Genomic DNA, 18,983 nt, shown 5'->3' on the forward strand with positions numbered 1-18,983 from the left:
TTGCTCCATATAAATTTCTTCATCCAAGTCACCATGGAGAAAAGCAGTTTTAACATCCATATGTTCAACCTCCAAGTCCAGACTTGCAGCCAAGCCTAGAACCACACGAATGGATGACATCTTCACAATTGGAGAGAATATCTCATCAAAATCAATTCCTTTTTTCTGGTTAAAGCCCTTCACAACTAATCGAGCCTTGTACCGTGGAACTGGGTTACCATCTTTATGTTTCACCCTAAAAACCCACCTGTTTTTCAAAGCTTTTCGATTTTTAGATAACATAACCAAATCAAAGGTATGATTATCATGTAGGGACCTCATTTCATCCTCCATAGCATCAAACCACATTTCTTTTTCTTCACTTCTCATGGCCTCATCAAGACTCTCTGGTTCTCCCCCGGTAGTCAAGAGTAAATACTCATTGGGAGAATACCGAGATGAAAGTATTTTCTCTCTAGTAGATCTTCTGAGAGAACTCTCGGGAGCATCAATAATAGTTAGTTCCTCACCAACTACATCGTCTTGCACTGGAGCATTAACGGCATACTGGTCATTCTGAATATGATCACTATCTTCAATAATAACTTAAAGATTTTCACCTGGTGGAATAGTCAAAGGAACTGGGTCAACATCAACTAGGCTCTCAGTGCTCTGAGAATCAACTTTCTCAGCCTTGTCAAGATCTTCAGTTATTTGGTCTTCAAAGAACACAACATCACGGCTTCTAACAAGTTTCTTCTCAACTGGATCAAAGAAACGATAGCCAAATTCATCTTGACCATAACCAACAAAGATACATTGCCTAATTTTAACATCCAATTTTGACCTCTCATCCTTAGGAACATGCACAAAGGCTTTACACCCAAAAACTTTAAGATGATCATAAGAAACATTCTTACCAGACCAAACTCTGTCAGGAACATCACCATTCAAAACAATAGTAGGAGATAAATTGATAACATAGGCAACAGTGTTAAGTGCTTCTGCCCAAAAGGAATCTGGCAGCTTAGCATCTGAAAGCATACATCTAACCCTCTCAACAAGAGTTTTGTTCATCCTCTCCACTAAACCATTTAGCTGAGGAGTCTTCGGAGGAGTTTTCTGATGCCAAATACTCTACTCTCTGCAATATCTATCAAAAGGACCAATATACTCACCAACATTATCAGAACGGATGCATTTCAATTTCTTCCCTGTTTGTCTCTCAACCAAGGCCTGAAAATTCCTGAACACATCAAGTACCTGATCCTTGGACTTCAAAGAGAATACCCAGAGTATGTGCGAATGATCATCAATAAAAGTCACAAAGTAAAGTGCATCACCAAGAGATTTTACCTTAAAAGGATCACACAAATCAGAATGTACCAACTCCCGCAAATCAAGCTCTCTTGAAGGCGGATGACTCTGAAAATAAACTCTTTTTTGTTTACAGGCTAAGCAATGAACACACTTATTCAACTTTGCTTGTTTCACTCCAGAAAGCAAATTCTTCTTAGCCATATTGTCCATCCCCTTCTCGCTCATATGACTCAGTCTTCTATGCCACAACAATGATGAAGTATCATTCTCCACCACATTTACTGAGCCTCTGAGAATGGAGCCTTGAAAAACATACAAGTTAGACAACTTGTCACCACGGGCTACCACCATCGAACCTCTTGTAAGCTTCCACTGGCCAGCACCAAGGGTATTAACATAAACCTCATCATCAAGGTATCCAACAGAAATCAAATTCAAGTGGACATCTGGAGCATGCTTGACATTATTGAAAACTAGTTTGGAACCATTATTACTTTCCAAACAAACAGTCCCAATACCAAAATCGCAACCTCATGATTATTGCCCATTTTTAACATCCCAAAATTACCTGGAGTATAAGAAGAAAATAATTCCTTCCTGGCGTGATATGAGAAGTAGCACCAGATTCCACAAATCAGCTAGACTCATCGCAAACAAGATTGACGGCATTTTCATCACAAGAAACAAGAAGGTCATCGTTAGCAACAACAACATGATTTTCATTATTGCCTTCTTTCTTTTGTTGTTTCATATCTCTCTTGTACTTGAACAATATTTCTTGATATGCCCATTCTTGTGGCAATAGTCACATGTAACATTCTTGAATCTGGACTTTGACTTTCCTCTACTTTTTGTCTCTGTCATTCTGACCTCTAAACTTGCTTTTCCCCCTGTCTTCAGTAACCAAAACATCGAAGTGAACTAGAAGAAGATGAGCCTTGACAACTTCTTCTCATCTCTTCATTCAAGACACCACTCTTAGCATATTCCATGGTCACAACACCACTGGGATCAGAATCAGTCAAAGAAACTCGAAGAGTTTCAAAAGAGTCTGGCAGAGTATTAAGAAGCCATAGTCTCTGAATTTCTTCATCGAATTTTACACCCATTCCGGACAGCTAGTCAAGAACACCCTGAAGATCATTAATATGATCAGAAATAGGAGTGCCCTCTTTATACCAGATGTTTATTAATTGTTTCAAAAGAAACAATTTATTGTTGCCAGGCTTCGAAGCATATAGTGTCTCGAGCTTTTCCCACAAACTTCTGGCATGTGTCTCATTCACAATGTGATTTTTATCTTCAACCCATTGTCTAATATAGCCACAAACCTGTAAATGCTTAAATTCTCAATCCTCATCATTCATAGATTCGGGTTAATTAGAAGCAAACACAGGTATAGATGCGTTTTCTTGACAAATAGATGATTTTTCATCTTGCCTTTCAAAGTATGATAATTATTACCATTCAAACAAACCATCTTGCTCATATTTGACTCCATCATTCAAATAGATGATCAACAACAACCCAATGCTCTGATACCACTTTGTTGGGAAAGGCAAGCACAATATAAATGTGGACGACAGGGCAATAACGGAAGAAAACCCAAGTCAAAACTTTCCCTTCTATTTGAACCAAGAGAAGACAAAAATATTGCAAGAATAAAACTGTTTGGGCAGCAAACAAATCAACCAAGCAAGAAAAATAAATCAACACATGAGACACCAAAGTTTAACGTGGAAAACCTCTTTGGTGTGAAGAGTAAAAACCACAAGGCCAAAGCTCCACAATAATCAACAAGAGATACAAAAGTGTTCTCCAAAATGGCCACCAACAAAGTGCTATCAGAGCAACACAACTACAAGATAGCACCAAAAACTAGAGAAATAAAAGAAGCAAAAACACCAAACCCGCAGCTACTGTTCAGAGCTAAAATCTGGAGCTACAGAACTCCACATCACCCTCTCTCAGTTCCCAATCAAAGATTAAGTTGAAAAGAACAAGTTGTTCAAAAATCAGCAAAATCGGACAAGAAACGAAGCGAGAATCACGATTTGAAATTGGCTGCTAGGGCTTGTGCGAAAATCTGCACTTTCTCACTTTTCTCTCTATATGGTTGCTCTCAATCTCTTGTCATACCTCTCAAAATAAGACCTAAAAGAAAATCTTACGTATGCACCATAATATTGGGCTTATGGGCAAAATGGGTTAGTCAAATTTAGACTAAATTTATCCACAAAGGAAAGGAAGGAAGACCCAAAACCTTGGACTTTTATTTATCCACATAGGAAGGGGAAAAGGCTCAAAACCCAACAAAATCAAATACCCACCAACATGGTAAAAGTTATAGTAGTCAATTGATCAATCAATTGAGTATTAATCTGTTAATTCTTGGAAGTCAATGGAATAATTAATAACTAAAAAAATAAGAATAAATAATGTTCTTTAATTTCTTTATCATTTCAGTTACTTTTAATAACAAGAGAATAACAAATATGTGGATTAGGAGGGCATGCTGAATAGGTTAGATAGTTAGAAATTAGAATAATTTTAAAATGTTTATTTAAAAAACAGGTACATTTCTATATTTAAAATTTCATGAATTTTATATATTTATAGTTTATTTTAGATTATATGTTTAAATGCTATTTCTTCTTTCTTAAATTTCATATTTAACTAAATACCGCGGATCAAGGGACATCTCAATTTACTTACTAGTTACTACAACCAAAAAAATATCACATATTAGGATTTAGGAAATATGATATTCAACCCGTTAGAATCGTTAATACATCGGCATAAAAGATTCCCAAAATTTAACCTCCCACGTATAATTTAGAGCCTGTTTAGTATCGCTGTTAAAAAAACTGTTTATTAATAGAAACATTTAAAAAAAAATAGTTTTTTAGGAAAGTGCTTTTGGAAAACAACAATTTGTATTTAACTGATTCATTTGGAAAGTGTTTTTCATAAGCAAATTGAGCTTGATTAATCTTTTTAAAAAGTATTTTTAAGAGTCAAATTACGAAAAATGTCAAGCATTAATGTACCTTTAATATTAAGATTATTTTATAGAGAGAAACTATTTTAAATATATATACAAATTTTCAATCAATATAACACATTTTTTGGGAGGGCTGAAATCTATATTTGTTAGTATTTTTTTCTTTTTTCTAATCTTGCAAAAATATTATTGTTACCTTCTTTTCTAATTCTGCAAAATAGTATGTAAAACGATATATTAGTGGCAATTAACACTCTTTGTAAATATCCCTAAAGCCTATAACGACATTAGATCAAATGACAATTTATTAATGTCGGCAAAAAAATTAACATTCTTTGTTAATGTGTATATTTATTGTCTTTTAAAACTATTTTTGTTGTAGTTTGATAATCAAACAAAAATTAGTGCTCTAATATTGAACAAAGTATTTTTCTAATTGATTACCCAAACATAAATTGCTATTCTCCAAAATTATTTTTTCGAAAAATTCATCTGATAAAATTACTTGTCAAAATAAGTAGATGTTGAAAGCCTAGCAAAAAATGGTGCAATTTATATACAATGACATAGAATATTTTTTTACACTATAAACATAATTTAATTTTTAGGAGTTGAAGAAGCAAAGGTTGTAAAAGGGTTGAAATTATGGTGCACTAGCAGCCATAGGAGTAGAACTCATCAATATATAACTTTTATTTTACTTGATGAGAATTGCAATCACCTTTTGATAAAGCAAAAGCAAGAGAAAAGTAAAGAAGGAAAGGGAAAACATAAAGGAGGAGGAAAAAATAATAAAGGAAAGCTAATAAGAGTAATAAAGAAAAAGGAGGGATAGAAAGACAAAGGTTCTCAAAACTCCATCATTCAAAATTCTCTTTCTTCTCTCTTTCTCTCTCTCTCCTCCTCCTCCAAGTATAGCTACCCTTTTATGTATCTTTCCTCTACTTAATCAAGAGTAAGAAATACCTCTCAAAGTTTCTCCAAAAAAAAAAAAACAAGACTTGAGGAAAAATTATTATTGGCAAGAAGAAGATATGAAATAAATAAGAAAGAGAAAGTTAGCTAAGTTTGGAAAGAAAATGAATAGAGGTGATGTTATGGAGAAATCACCAGTACAACAAATTATGGGTGGAAGCCCTAACTGGTGGAACATGATGAATAATATGAGGCCTCCCATATCATCATCTCAACAAGTTATTGCTGCTGCTGCTACTACTCATCATGTTCCTTCCTTGTTGCCTCCTAATAATCATTTTCCTCATTTCTCTTCTTCACTAATTCCCATGTCATCTACTGCTGCTTCATGGAATGATAGTAACCAAAATCAGCTACCTGAATCATGGAGCCAATTACTTGTGTAAATATTCCGATCTTGATTTTCATTGAAGACTTTTATATTGACTTGTTTGAAACTGATTTTGATTTTCATGTTTTTTAAGTAAAAGTAGTGTTGGTATAATTAATTGTTTGTGTTTGATGTGTGGTCTATGAATAGAGGTGGGTTGGTGGGAGAAGAAGACAAGTCAGTACATATGCAGGTGAAGAAATTGGAGAACAATTGGGATGAACAGACGTTCCTGAACCAGCCTGATTCTGTTATAGACGTTAACCAAAAGGATGTCGGAAATAGCTATAATATGTATGAAGATGGAAATAATGTGGAGTTCCATCACCAAACTGCAGAATTAGCTGCTAAACCAACTTGGTCAGCACAGATGATACCAGTCTCATCTCCCAAGTCTTGTGTTACAACTTTGAGCAGCAACATGCTTGATTTTTCTAACAAAAACTCACACCCAACTCCAGATCATTCATCTGAGGTATATATTCATACTAGTTTGATATGATTGTTAGATTAGGAATGACTAATTGTTTCTTTTGTTTGCCTTTTTCCAAAGTGCAACAGCAGAGCACCAAATAAGAAGGCTAGGGTTCAACCATCTTCAACTCAGTCCACCTTCAAGGTAAATAATTATAATTAGTAAAAATCAAACTTTTTCTTTTTCTCCATCTCTTTCTCATTTTTGTCACAACACTCTTGTCTTTCTTGATTGTCTTATCCTTCAAAAATGGTGATTCTTTTTTTCTTTTCCATACAATATATGTCACAAAAGACATGTAAATTTTTGTGGTTTGTAAACAGGTGAGAAAGGAAAAATTAGGGGACAGAATAACAGCTCTTCACCAACTTGTCTCCCCATTTGGGAAGGTAAGCTTTACCCAATTAATTAACATAACTAATTAATTACCTTTTAAGTGTGGAATTATCACACAATAATATGTATTTTCAGCTTTAAAAGAAATAACTTCTTTATACTCCTATAAAGCTGTCTTCATCTTTCTCCTTTTATCCTTTAGGGTTTTCACTTTACAGTTTCTTTACCTATTTTTTTGAAAAAAAAAACTTAAAGAGTGTTTTTGGTACAGACGAAAATATTTTTTTTCAATATTCTCAAGTTTTGTTGGCCAAAAATGTTTTTTCTAGGAAAATAAATTATTGTTAATCAAAATAGGAAAAATTACTAGATAGATTAGTGCCATATGCAAATTCATTATCTCATCTCCACCCGCCAAACACCCCTAATCCCTCCATATGACGATGCCAACCCATCACCCCGGAACCCCCTATAGTGTTTTGCTAGATTATATAAAATATTTTTGAGATAATATTTATCAAATATTAGTAAATAAGTAAGAAAATTGATTTGTTTTAGGGGGAATATTTTGGTGGGTACAAAACATACCCTAAATTACTAAATTTTTTGCAGACTGACACAGCTTCTGTCCTGTTAGAAGCAATTGGGTACGTCAGATTCCTGCAGAGCCAAATTGAGGTGACATTCTTTCATTTTCCCAAACTACCATGAAACACATAAGTAATGGAATATATATAAGATTGAAAAAAAAATGAGTTTTAGTGTTTGTAAAAATATATTCCAATTTCTCTTTTAATTGCAGGCCCTTAGCTTGCCTTACCTAGGTAGTGGATCAGGAAATATGAGGCGCCAGCAATCTGTAAGATTCTCAATTTTCCCATTTTTTAAACTTTATTCTTTCTCCTAAACTAACCTTTAAACTACACATATTATTTTCAAACTGGTATGTACATATTCTTTCTTGAAATAACATACTTCCTTTGTCCTAATTTATGTGACTTACTTTTCTTTTTAGTTAGTCCCAAAAAGAATAATACGTTTCTATATTAAGTAACAATATAACTATAAAATATATATATTTTACCCTTAATGAAATGATTTACAACCACACAAATTTCTATCATTTATTTTGAACCATAAATTTTAAAAGTCTTCCTTTCTTTCTTAAACTGCGTGGCGAGTCAAACTACCTCACATAAAATAGGACGGAGGGAGTAGTATACATGACCCCTACACACACAAAAATACACAAATATAAACATATCATAATTTTTAAAAATACGAATTGTTAACTATTGAACTTTCTAAATACATAAGTTTTATATTGAAGCATTACGAATAAAGCTAGTAGAAATTCGTAAAATGGATGTCGGCTTACTTTCACGATTCAGCTTGTAGCCATATCTATTACTCCGTTTTACAAAAATGATCTTCTTTCTTTTTTAGTCTATTTAAAAAATAATAATTTTTTAGGCAATATTTTAATTTCAACTTTCTACGTGACATGTTTAAGGCCATAAAATTAAAAGACATTTTGGTATATTTGATATAACTTTAATTTCAAAACACAAGATTGAAAAATCTTCTTATATCATCAAACTTTGTGTCGAATCAAACTAGATTATTCTTTTTTACACGGAGGGAGTCCATTTTTAAAAATATAACAACATTCAAAATGCATATTCCCTCTATCCCAATTTAAATAACTCACTTTATTTTTTAGTCAATTCAAGAAAGAATAACTCATTTTTATATTTAATATTATTTTAACTTTAAAATATTCATTTTATGAAATGATTTATAACTACACAAATAATTATCACTTATTTTAAGTCACAAAATTTAATTTTTCTTTTTTTTAAAGTTATATCAAATCAAACTACATCATATAAAATGAATGGAGAGTTGTTTAATTAGTTTGACTAGGGATGTGAGATAACATTGCCAAGTATATATCCGTCGGTAATGCTATAGGTGGGGCCGTGGTAATGCATGTGATATCTGTGGTCTATAATATATGAGGCATATGGCATGTGAAATTCAATTAATATTAATATAATATATAGTTATTGCATTTATTGATTAATGATTATTATTTGCTTTACAGGTTCATGAGAGAAATAGTTTATTTCCTGAAGACCCTGGTCAGGTATATATTCTTTATTTCCCTTTAATTTCTATCACGAAATACCATATTTACGTATAATAATAATAATAGCTACCATCCGAGCATTCAAATGACACTAGTGACAAAAATGGTGTTGTTAACTATTTTTTCAATTTAATGCAGCTATCCAATGACAACTGCCTGAAAAGGAAGGCAAATAGTGAGCAGGTAGTTGTTTTATATATGTGTTCAAACAATTACAGCTTGTTCCTTCTTTCAACAGACAATCTCTAATTCTTGTATTTGAATGAAGGATTATCAAGAAGAAGAGAAAAAGGATCTGCGGAGTAGAGGTTTGTGTCTAGTTCCGCTATCATGCACACTGCAAGTTGGGAGTGACAATGGAGCAGATTACTGGGCTCCCGCATTCGGAGGAGGTTTCCGGTGAATGGTCACATTAATTTAACAAGATAAAAAAACCAAGTTAAGTGCTAGCTAGCTATAACATCATGATCACTCAATCTGCCAAAAGTCTAAGGTTGATTGCTTATGATGCTATACATTTTCTGCTGTAATATTATTTAGTCAAGCTTTCAATTTCTCTTTACAACTTAGTAACTATGCTATGCTTTTTCCCCTTTCGTTCGGCAACTACTCGTACAATGTATATGCCATTCCTCTACCATAAGTATTCATTTTTGTGCTCACCATGCATGTTTTCTCCTACTCCCTCTCATCATTTGGTGAAATTAATTTTTAATAGGAAGGTGAGTTGTGGTGGATATAGATAAATATAATATAGTGACTGAGATTTGAACTTGAAACTTCAAGATAAATTTTCAGCTCCTAAACTACTGAGTCAACGTCTATCCTTATGTTCGAGGGATTCACAGTCAATATATGTGGAATATCACAAACTTTTTTTTTTAATAGAAGCCATTGTTGAAAGTAATTTTATTTAAAAGAATTATGTTTCTTGGTGCCAAAGTAAAATTTAAAAGCGTAAACGCTCTCTAAACCTAAACCTACTACCGCCAAACAAAAGTAAATAGAGATCTCGATTACAATTATCGCGACGGCAAGTGGCCAACCCCTGGTGGAGGTAGGTCAGTCACCACAAAATACATATACTAGAAAGATTAAACCTATGACGGCGGGAGTGAGGCCAGTGCCACTAAAGTCTATTGCGTATTTGCATGGAGAGCCTAGAGTCATTGAAGCAAACAACTAAAACAGTAAGCGGAAAATAAAGAAATTGACTAAGTAAACCTTAATTCTACTAATACTAAAAAATAGGACCATAATAAGATTCTACACTTGGTTGATATTCTTGAAGAATTAGTCAACAAGCAATAGTTATTGAAGTCTTCTCCTCCGGGTCAAACAACGGATCCCACTTCAGAGTCCTAATTAGGTAAGACCAATTTATGTGAGTAATGTAAAACGTCGATTTTGATAGCAAGCTAACATAGTCCTCTAATAAGGTAGCCTTGGTTGGAAAATATCGTACGTTAGCAGGCCTATGTTGCATTCTCCCTTCAAATAACATTGTTTGGGCATTAATCTCCTCAGATTTTAGATGTCCGGTCATTCATATGAGAACTTCCCAACCACAACACATTAAAGACTCTCATTGACGATCATATTAGTAGGACACGTTTTCAGTGTTTTACCCATGTTTAACCACTACTTGTTAGTTCCTATTTTTTAACATTATTTGTTAAGTTGTAAGCCTATAAAGGGTACTATGTCTGGTTGTTTTATGCAGTGTGGAATTGTGCAGTAAAAAAACTTTCTTTCTCATAACTCTACCTACTTCTTTTATCATTCTTTTTTTCTGGCAATTTTGGTATCAGAGCAGCCAAGTTGAGTCAAAGAGAGAGTGTGGAAGAGAGATTGTTAAAACATGAGAGAAATCCATAAAAAATGGCAGTGAACACCAATTCAAACTCTCAACCTCTCCCAGTTTTTAAAGGGGTGAATTATCATTTATGGAGTCTTAAGATGAAGATTCTTTTTAAGTCTCAAGAGTTATGGAACTTGGTGAAAAACGGATTTCCAGACACAGATGATGGCCACACACAACAACTACGGAAAAATCACAGGAAGGATTCAAAGGCGTTGTTCCTGATTCAACAAAGGCCTTCATGATGATAACTTCCCTAGAATTTCAGTAGCGGAGACATCTAATGAAACTTGAATTTTTTTGCAGCAGGAGTATATAAGAGATAAAAAAGTAATTGTAGTTAAATTGCAAACTTTGCATCGTGATTTTGAAACTTTGAGTATGAAAAATGGTGAATCGGTGCAAGACTATATGTCTAGAGTCTCTGCAATTGTTAATCTCATGAAGTCTTATGGAGAGATAATTAATGATGAAACTGTTGTAGCAAAGATTTTGAGGTCTTTAATCAATAAGTTTGAGCAAGTGGTTGCTACTATAGAAGAATCCAAGGATTTATCTAATTATACATTTGATGAATTAATGGATTCTTTGTTAGCTCATGAAGATAGGCTAAATAGGTCTCATGAGAAGGTTGAAGAAAAGACATTCCAGGCGAAAGATGAGCCATCTTTCTTCAAGGAAAAATCCTCAAATTTCTCTAGTAGAGGAAGATGCAGATTTTGTAGGCGAGGTTGAGGCCGCGATAGAGGCAGAGGATAAATTAGTGAGTCAAGTCAGCCCAAGAGTAACTTGAAATATTGGTATTGTCAGAAGTCATGACACATTGAAGCATATTGTTGGACCAAGCAAAAAGATAAGCAGAAGCACGCAAATTTCTCTGAGAAAGTTGAGGATGAAAGTAAGTTGTTCATGGCTCATTCTCCAATTACAAATAATTTTGATGGTATTTGGATTATTGATAGTGGATGCTCGAATCATATGTCTTGTAGAAAGCCTCTATTTAGAGATCTTGATGAGTCGAAAAAGAGTGAAGTTCGACTCGGTGATGACAAACAAGTACAAGTTGAAGGCAGAGGTACCATAGCCATCAAAACAATGTAAGGTAATTCTAAACTTATCTATATGTGCAATTCATTCATAATTTGGCTTACAACTTGCTAAGTGTTCACTACAAGAAAATGGCTCATTAAAGACCAACATCTAGGGACAAGTAGAAAAATTGGTCCCTAAAAGCATGCTTATTGGGAGGAGTTTTATTTCCGGTCCCTAGTTCACAATTTTATTTTTTCTCATAACGAAGAGATTAATTATGGTCTCTAGATTAATAGATTAACTAGTCCCTATAACTAAATCTAGTGGGTTAAAAGAACAGATTTGTTATTTCATTTCTCTTTCTTTTAAGGCCAAAAAAATCCTAATCCCCAATCTTGCTCACTTTGAATTTCGTTTTCCTTACGGCGGCGACTAAAGTTCCTTTTACCATCGGCCCAACAACCGCAACCTCAAAATTCATCGATAATGCAAAGTCATGAAATTGATGAAGCTCATATCCTCCTCCGCTTATAATGAGGAACCCACCTTCAAGTGTTGCTCCCTCGATTTGACGAAAAAGGTTACAACTGAGCTCTGCAACAACTGTGATAATCAAGGAAATGCGCTTATAATGAGGAACCCACCTTCAAGTGCTGCTTCCTCGATTTGACGAAAAAGGTTACAACTGAGCTCTGCAACAATTGTGATAATCAAGGAAATGGGGGTAATTTTCTATTTCGCAAATTTGTTATTAGATTTCTGATGTTAAAATGGTTTATTCCACAAATTTCTCTTTTCCCATTTTGGATATCCAATTGGGTCACGCTATTGGTACTATTTTCTCTTTGTATGTATTTTGTTGGCTTCTCAAAGTGCGAAATTTGAGAAAGTAATAAATCATGATTAACTGAATTCTTTTGTAGCTCTTCTCTTTTGTTTTGGTTGATCATGAGAACAAAATCTACATATCTTCTTTCTTTTGATTTTTGAGTGTTCCCAGTTCATCTACAATTACTGCTATTGTTTAACTACATATTAGCTTGGTTTATCATTTGTGATTGTTGTTACTTTGTGGTTGTTTGGTCAACAAAGATTAGTCGTTCTTGTAGTCACAATTCAAAGATTGTTGTTACTTTGTGGTTGTTTGGTCAGCTAAGATTAGTCTTTCTTGTAGTCTCAATTCAAAGTAAGAGATCTTTGAAGATTTGTGTTTGATTCTTGAATTATACTGATTTCTCTTTATGTTTGTAACTTACATATAAAGTGATTATATATTATTCACTCTTTTGATCCAAGGTTAGTCCTAGAAAGGCTATCTTTGTATTCCTTTTGCCCTCTGAAGTTTCCAAGGTTCTCTACCACGAGTGTCTGAATCAATATTTTCATGATCAACTTTGTTGTTCAATTCATTTAGTTGATATTTAAACTCAAATTCTTCTTTTCTTTACATGAAATTTGACATTTTCAATAGTAATGAATGCATATGAAGTCGTGAAATATTTCTAATTCTATGAACATTCATTGTCGCTATCAACTATCCAATAGAGATTTTGAAATAGTGGATGTTATCTGGAACTTATACATGTATCTATGTATTTTGTTTTGGAATTAAGTTTCGATTTCTTGATTTATCACTTCTTGTATCTGATTTTCAGTTAGTTTCTTTGCTTGATATACTCATTGGTGATATGAAATCTTCTAAATCCCAACTTTTGTTTGTTTTGTTCTTATTATTATTGTATTTTTAAATTCTAAAAGTTTGACACTAAGTTAGTTCTATGTATGTTTTTTTTGTTAAAATAATATGTTGTTGGCTGTGTAAATATTTCCTCTCTAAAAAGAGTTTTTCATTCATTCACAGGTTTCAAATCACAAGTTCTATAGACTAGACAATTATAGTTCTAGTCTAAGGTTAAAATATGTCTCCAAAGCCATTAATTTTATGTTTTCTAGTGCAGACCTTTGTGTCTTTCGGTTAGTAGTGCAGTCCTTTGTGAAAAAAAGAGTGAAAAGTTCAACTATTCTTAAATATTGTGAAAATCTTTAGAATACATTCTTCGAGTTTCTTGTTATATCGAGCTACTAATAATTCATGCATCGTAGTATAAATTTATTTCTTTCGCTTATCGTTAAATAGATAGCTTTTGCAAAGAAATAATGAACAAAAATTTAGTTATTTCCAGTAAGGTTTAATAGTTGTTACTCTGCTTTGGTACTTATATTGTATTCCCTGAGTAATTTTACATTAATGTATTTTGATTGAATTTAGTCTTCTTATGCTCAAGGATAACATGTTTGATGTAATTTGTGAGTCTTTTTTTATTAGTATACTTGAATATGAATGGTAAAAAGATGTGTGACATTTAAGTCCTTCCTTCCATTACAATAAAGCTAAGAAGATTTAGTAGGATTGTTTTACTAATTGTTATAACTTAGAATTCTCAATGGTCTCTGAAATCTTTCATCATCCTATCATCCTTTCAGAGTAATCACTAATCTAATATCTTTTTTTTTTTTTGCTGGTGTTTGACCACAGGAATGCAGTTCATTATCAAAGGCAAATAGAAAGGTACCCGATAATAGTTTAGCTTATGAAAATCATTTGGCTTTTCTGGTGTTTGACCACAGGAATGCAGTTCAATATCAAAGGCAAATAGAAAGGTAGCCGGTAATAGTTTAGCTTATGAAAATCGTGAGTTTTTTTGCTGATTATGATTTCTTGATAAGTATTTATTTTCTGATTTATAAAGTAAAAGAATTTTGTTGATCATTATCATGTATTTGAAATTGAGCACTTTTCTGAAATTTAGGAAGTACATACATCTGCAGAAACCAAAAGGGTTTGAAAAGTGTGGTGACTAGTAGTTTTGACGAATAGTTTTAGAGGATCTATTTTCTCTTGGATAGAGATTTTATAAAATAGAATGAGTGTGCTAACCCATATATAGGAGCACACTATCAGAATGAGGATAGAGATTTTATTGTTGTTTGGGTGGAGTGTTGACAGTTTCACAGAACTTATCAACAATCAAATTACTAATTCTTTTAGCTCTGTCAGGTGGTTAGTCAAATTATTTTCATATCTATATCCCATGATTTGATAGATATTGCCATCTTACTACTTGTTTAATTTCCAGAGTTTTGGTGAAGTGGACCAGTTGGAAAGAAGTTCTCGGCAAATTTCATTCTTTGTTGAGTCAGAAGCATATCAAAATGGTTAGTTGAGAATAGAAAAATGGTGTAGGTTCATCTACTGTACTTTGAACATTTTGAGGCGAGAATTGTTTTCTTGTTTTAGCCTATAACATATACCATGCTATTGCATTTTACAATTTCAGTTGACTAGTGAGTCATACTATCCTATAAATTTATTATAAGGGTTAAAAGGGGCAACCCGAAAAAATTTCGTCGTGAAACAGAGGAACTTGTGATAAGGGGAGGAAAGCCCCCTGCCCACCATATTCAACAGTAAGTTTCAAGAAGATGCCATGTTCAATGTCTAGATGAGTTTTGGGACTCAATCTTTCTCAAAAGTGAAGAGGCCGCACAACTTAGTATACTAAGTGGAGTATGGATGACTTTCAAAGCTGCTCAGTCATGTGTTGTCTAAATTATGTTTAATTTCAAATTTTAAGTACTTATTAACAATATTTATTTATTATATGTCTTTTTACAGGCTTCAAAGACTTGATGAGTTTACAAGTCCCAGACCAAAAGAGAAAATATGGTTGTCATTTTGTTGAGATTGTTGGGAAGATTTTCAAATTTCATGTAATGACTTATATTGGGTTGTACCGTGCTACATTTCTACTGATGGGATATTAATCTGATTTTTGTAATTGATTATATTATATATATAGAAGCATGAGATTATTGATATTTTGTCTATGTGCATTGAATTTTTATTTCATAAATAGTAATATTTCTACAATATAAAATGACCAGATGTCTTGTCCTAAAAAGTCTTTTAGGACCAGAAAACATGAATTGTAGGAGATCTTTCCCTATAAAAAAAGTCTTGGAGGGCTAGCAGTTGTCTTGAGCTTGTACATGCTGACTTTTGTGGACCAATGAAGACTGATTCACTTGATGGGAGTCACTATTTTCTTTTGTTTACTGATGATTATAGCCGTATGAGCTAGGCTTACATTCTAAAATTGGAATCTGAAGCGTTTGAGAATTTCAGGAAATTCAAGGCTCTCGTAGAGAAGCAAACATGCTGCAACATAAGAGCTCTTCGCACAAATCGTAGTGGTAAATTTTTATCTAATGATTTAAATATATTTTGTTATGAGAATGGAATTCATAGGGAGCTTAAAGCACCGTACTCGCCACAACAAAATGGAGTTGCTGAGCGGACAAATTGCACAGTGATTGAAATGGCCAGAAGCCTACTTAATGAAAGGGGACTTCCTATTCACTTTGGGGGAAAAACACTGGTTGGAATTGTCTACCTCTTGAATATTTCTCCAACAAAATCTGTTTTGGATCGATATGAAGCATGGAAGAGACATAAACCACGAGTAAGCCACTCGAAAGAGATCAATTGAAGTGGGTAATTAGTTTAATACATGCAATTTAGGTTTGATGTCTATGATTTGCTCAAAAAGATGTTATAGGTCAGATCTATTTGCTCAAATCTGCTCAAAAGAGGAATTTCGTAAGGTAATGGGTTTATTTGTAATTCACATATATGAGACCTAGAGAAGATTCTATGAATTGGTATGATGAGATCGAAGGAAGATTAGTTTCATTAAAGATAATCTAGCCTATCCTTGATTGTTTAGCACTATGGAGCAACACAACTACCCCTATGTGACATCAATTTCAATCCCCACACCCCTAGATTAATTTCTAATTGTTTGAATCTCTAAAATTTTAGTTGAATTGTGACACTTGATATCAAAATCCTATTTCATAAATTTAGTGGAATTATCCACCCTTCTCTTTTAATTGTTGTAAATGAATTGATTTACAATTTAAATTTCGTAATGGAAATTTTTGCATTATATCTCTCTCTACAGGATTTGACCCCGACTCTTAGTTGGGTATTTTTATTGACAATGACCGCTTATTCTCTTACTTTTCTTGAGGATTTGAGTGTTATAAAAAATGGTGCTTCTACCGGAGAGTGATGGGTAAGAATTCAATTTGTGAAGTTAGTTAGTAAATTCATTTAGTTTTAGTGGCTTGTTTTTTTCCAAATTGCAGCTGGAAAGATGAGTGACAATGAAAGTGACAACACTAGTCACTTTGGGTAAATTGATAACATGGGAGATATGAATGATATGCATGTGAACATTGTCCAAACCACGAGAGCTATCTGGTTGCCTCCTACCACCAGGAGGGAAGTGTTCCATGTGACCGAAACCACTACAAAAAAACCTCAAATTGCCAACAGATTTTCCTAACAACTTCAGTTGGTTAGTATTTTACTAACAAATTACCAACATATTTCTAATCGAATTATTTTTGAAAACTTAACAACGAAATTCTAACAGATTACCAACCAAAATATTACCAACAAAATGTTTTAGTTGGTAAATATGGCGGGGAAAAATGGCGCCAAATTTAGCAACTTTTTATTAATGAATTACCAACTGAAATATTACTAACTCGCTTCTTTTGTTAGTAATATTACCAACGAAGTATATATCGGTTGGTAAATATGACAACAAATTTGTTTATATAATTTATTAACAAATTACCAATGAATTACTAACAAACCATTTACCAACGGCAATATTTTGTTGCTAAATTACCAACCAAATATAAATGTGTTGGTAAATTAGTAATGAAATGTAATTTGTTGGTAAACTTGCCAACAAATATCTAATCAGTTGGAAATTTTGCCGACGAATAAAGATTGTAGTTTGTAAATTACTAACATAATTAAAATAGTTGGTAATATACCAACCGATCATTAATCCATTGGTAATATTTACCAACATATTAATTTTTAGTTGGTAATATTACACATGAATGTTTAATTGGATAGTAACTATTACCAACTGTGATAAAATTTATCGGTAAATTATTAAATTACTAACTGATATTTGAATAGTTGGTAAATTTACCAATTGAGAAGTTAAATTGTTTGGTAAATCATCATCTAGTGTTGAAACAAAAGTAAATATTAGATAAAAATCTTGAAGAAGCTGAAGGTGAAATGTTTTTCAGTGCACTAACGATGAAGAAGATGAAAATGTGGTTAAGAATATGGGTGCTCATTGAGATGAGCAAAATAATGACGATACCTTATCTGATTATGAATCTGAGAAAATGGAGTATTTAAAGGTGTCAGTGATGATGAGAAAGTAATTGATCACCCAATGGAAAAAGTAAGGTCGTCATTTTGACCAAAAATGACTTTTTGGAGCTAACCGCGATGACCAAAATGACTTTGTCTCAATATCTTTTAAGGTTTAGCCAAAATTTGTCTTTAGTCAATATTTTTGGTAAACGTGCTCGGATTAGAATTCCATAGTGTGATTAGTTTTATGGAACGTCATTTTTTATCTAATAGAATGGTTTGTTCGGGTTTCGAGGTTTTCATTTTCAGTTAGTGCCGTTAGGCATTTTAACTTTTAACTTTTGGACAAAAAATTTATTTTGCTTGACATTTTTTATAAACGTGGTCAAATGAGAATTTCGTCGGCGTTGTTAGCTTCAGAAGGTCATTTTTATCCAATAGGATGGTTGGTTCAGGTTTTGAAGCTTCCATTTTCAATTTGTGTTGTTAGGCGTTTTAACTTTTAAATTTTGGCCAAAATTTAGATTTGGTCAATTGTTTTGGTAAATGTGCTAAGATTAAAATTCCATCAGCGCGGTTAGCTTTGGAAGGTCATTTTTGGTCTAGTAGGATGGTTGGTTTGGGTTTTGAGGCTTTTATTTTCAGTTTGTGTTGTTAGGCGTTTTAACTTTTAAGTTTTGGCCAAAATTTAAATTTGGTCAATATTTTCGATAAACTTGCTCAAATTAAAATTTCATCAGCATAGTTAGCTTCAGAAGGTCATTTTTGGTCTAGTAGGATGGTTGGTTTGGGTTTTGAGGCTTTTATTTTCAGTTTGTGCCGTTAGGCGTTTTTAACTTTTAACCTTTGGCCAAAATTTGACTTTGCTTAACATTTTTTGCAAACGTGCTCAGATGAAAAATCCATCAGAGGGCTTAGCTTTGAAATTTCATTTTTGGTCTAATATGATTGTTGGTTCGGGTTTTGAGGCTTTTATTTTCAGTTTGTACCGTTAGGTGTTTGTTTTAACTTTTAACTTTTAGCCAAAATTTAGATTGGTCAATATATTTGGTAAACGTGGTCAGATGAGAATTTTGTCAGCATAGTTGTATCTGGAAGATTATTGTTTTTTCTAATAGGATTGTTCGTTTGGTTTTGAGGGTTTCGTTTTCAGTTTGTTCTAATAAGCGCTTTAACTTTTAACTTTTGGCCAAAATTTGACTTTGGTCAATATTTTTGGTAATCGT

General features: G+C 33.1%; 1 protein-coding gene across 2 annotated transcripts; it reads left to right on the top strand.

The window, feature by feature from the left end:
* Positions 1-5,086: 5,086 nt before the first annotated feature.
* Positions 5,087-9,273, top strand: LOC102605353 (transcription factor bHLH68). Of its 2 annotated transcripts, XM_006341210.2 has the most exons (9): positions 5,088-5,660; positions 5,799-6,123; positions 6,202-6,267; positions 6,447-6,512; positions 7,072-7,137; positions 7,262-7,318; positions 8,567-8,608; positions 8,750-8,794; positions 8,880-9,273. In XM_006341210.2, exons 1-9 carry the CDS (start codon positions 5,383-5,385, stop codon positions 9,012-9,014), a joined length of 1,080 nt encoding a protein of 359 aa, XP_006341272.1. In that variant the 5' UTR covers positions 5,088-5,382; the 3' UTR covers positions 9,015-9,273. The 2 variants fall into 2 exon arrangements, with proteins under 2 accessions (XP_006341273.1, XP_006341272.1); XM_006341211.2 differs by lacking the exon at positions 7,262-7,318 and having other exon boundaries at positions 5,087-5,660.
* Positions 9,274-18,983: the final 9,710 nt, after the last annotated feature.

Source organism: Solanum tuberosum, unplaced genomic scaffold (genome assembly GCF_000226075.1).
Source record: "Solanum tuberosum cultivar DM 1-3 516 R44 unplaced genomic scaffold, SolTub_3.0 scf00022, whole genome shotgun sequence".
NCBI lineage: Eukaryota > Viridiplantae > Streptophyta > Magnoliopsida > Solanales > Solanaceae > Solanum > Solanum tuberosum.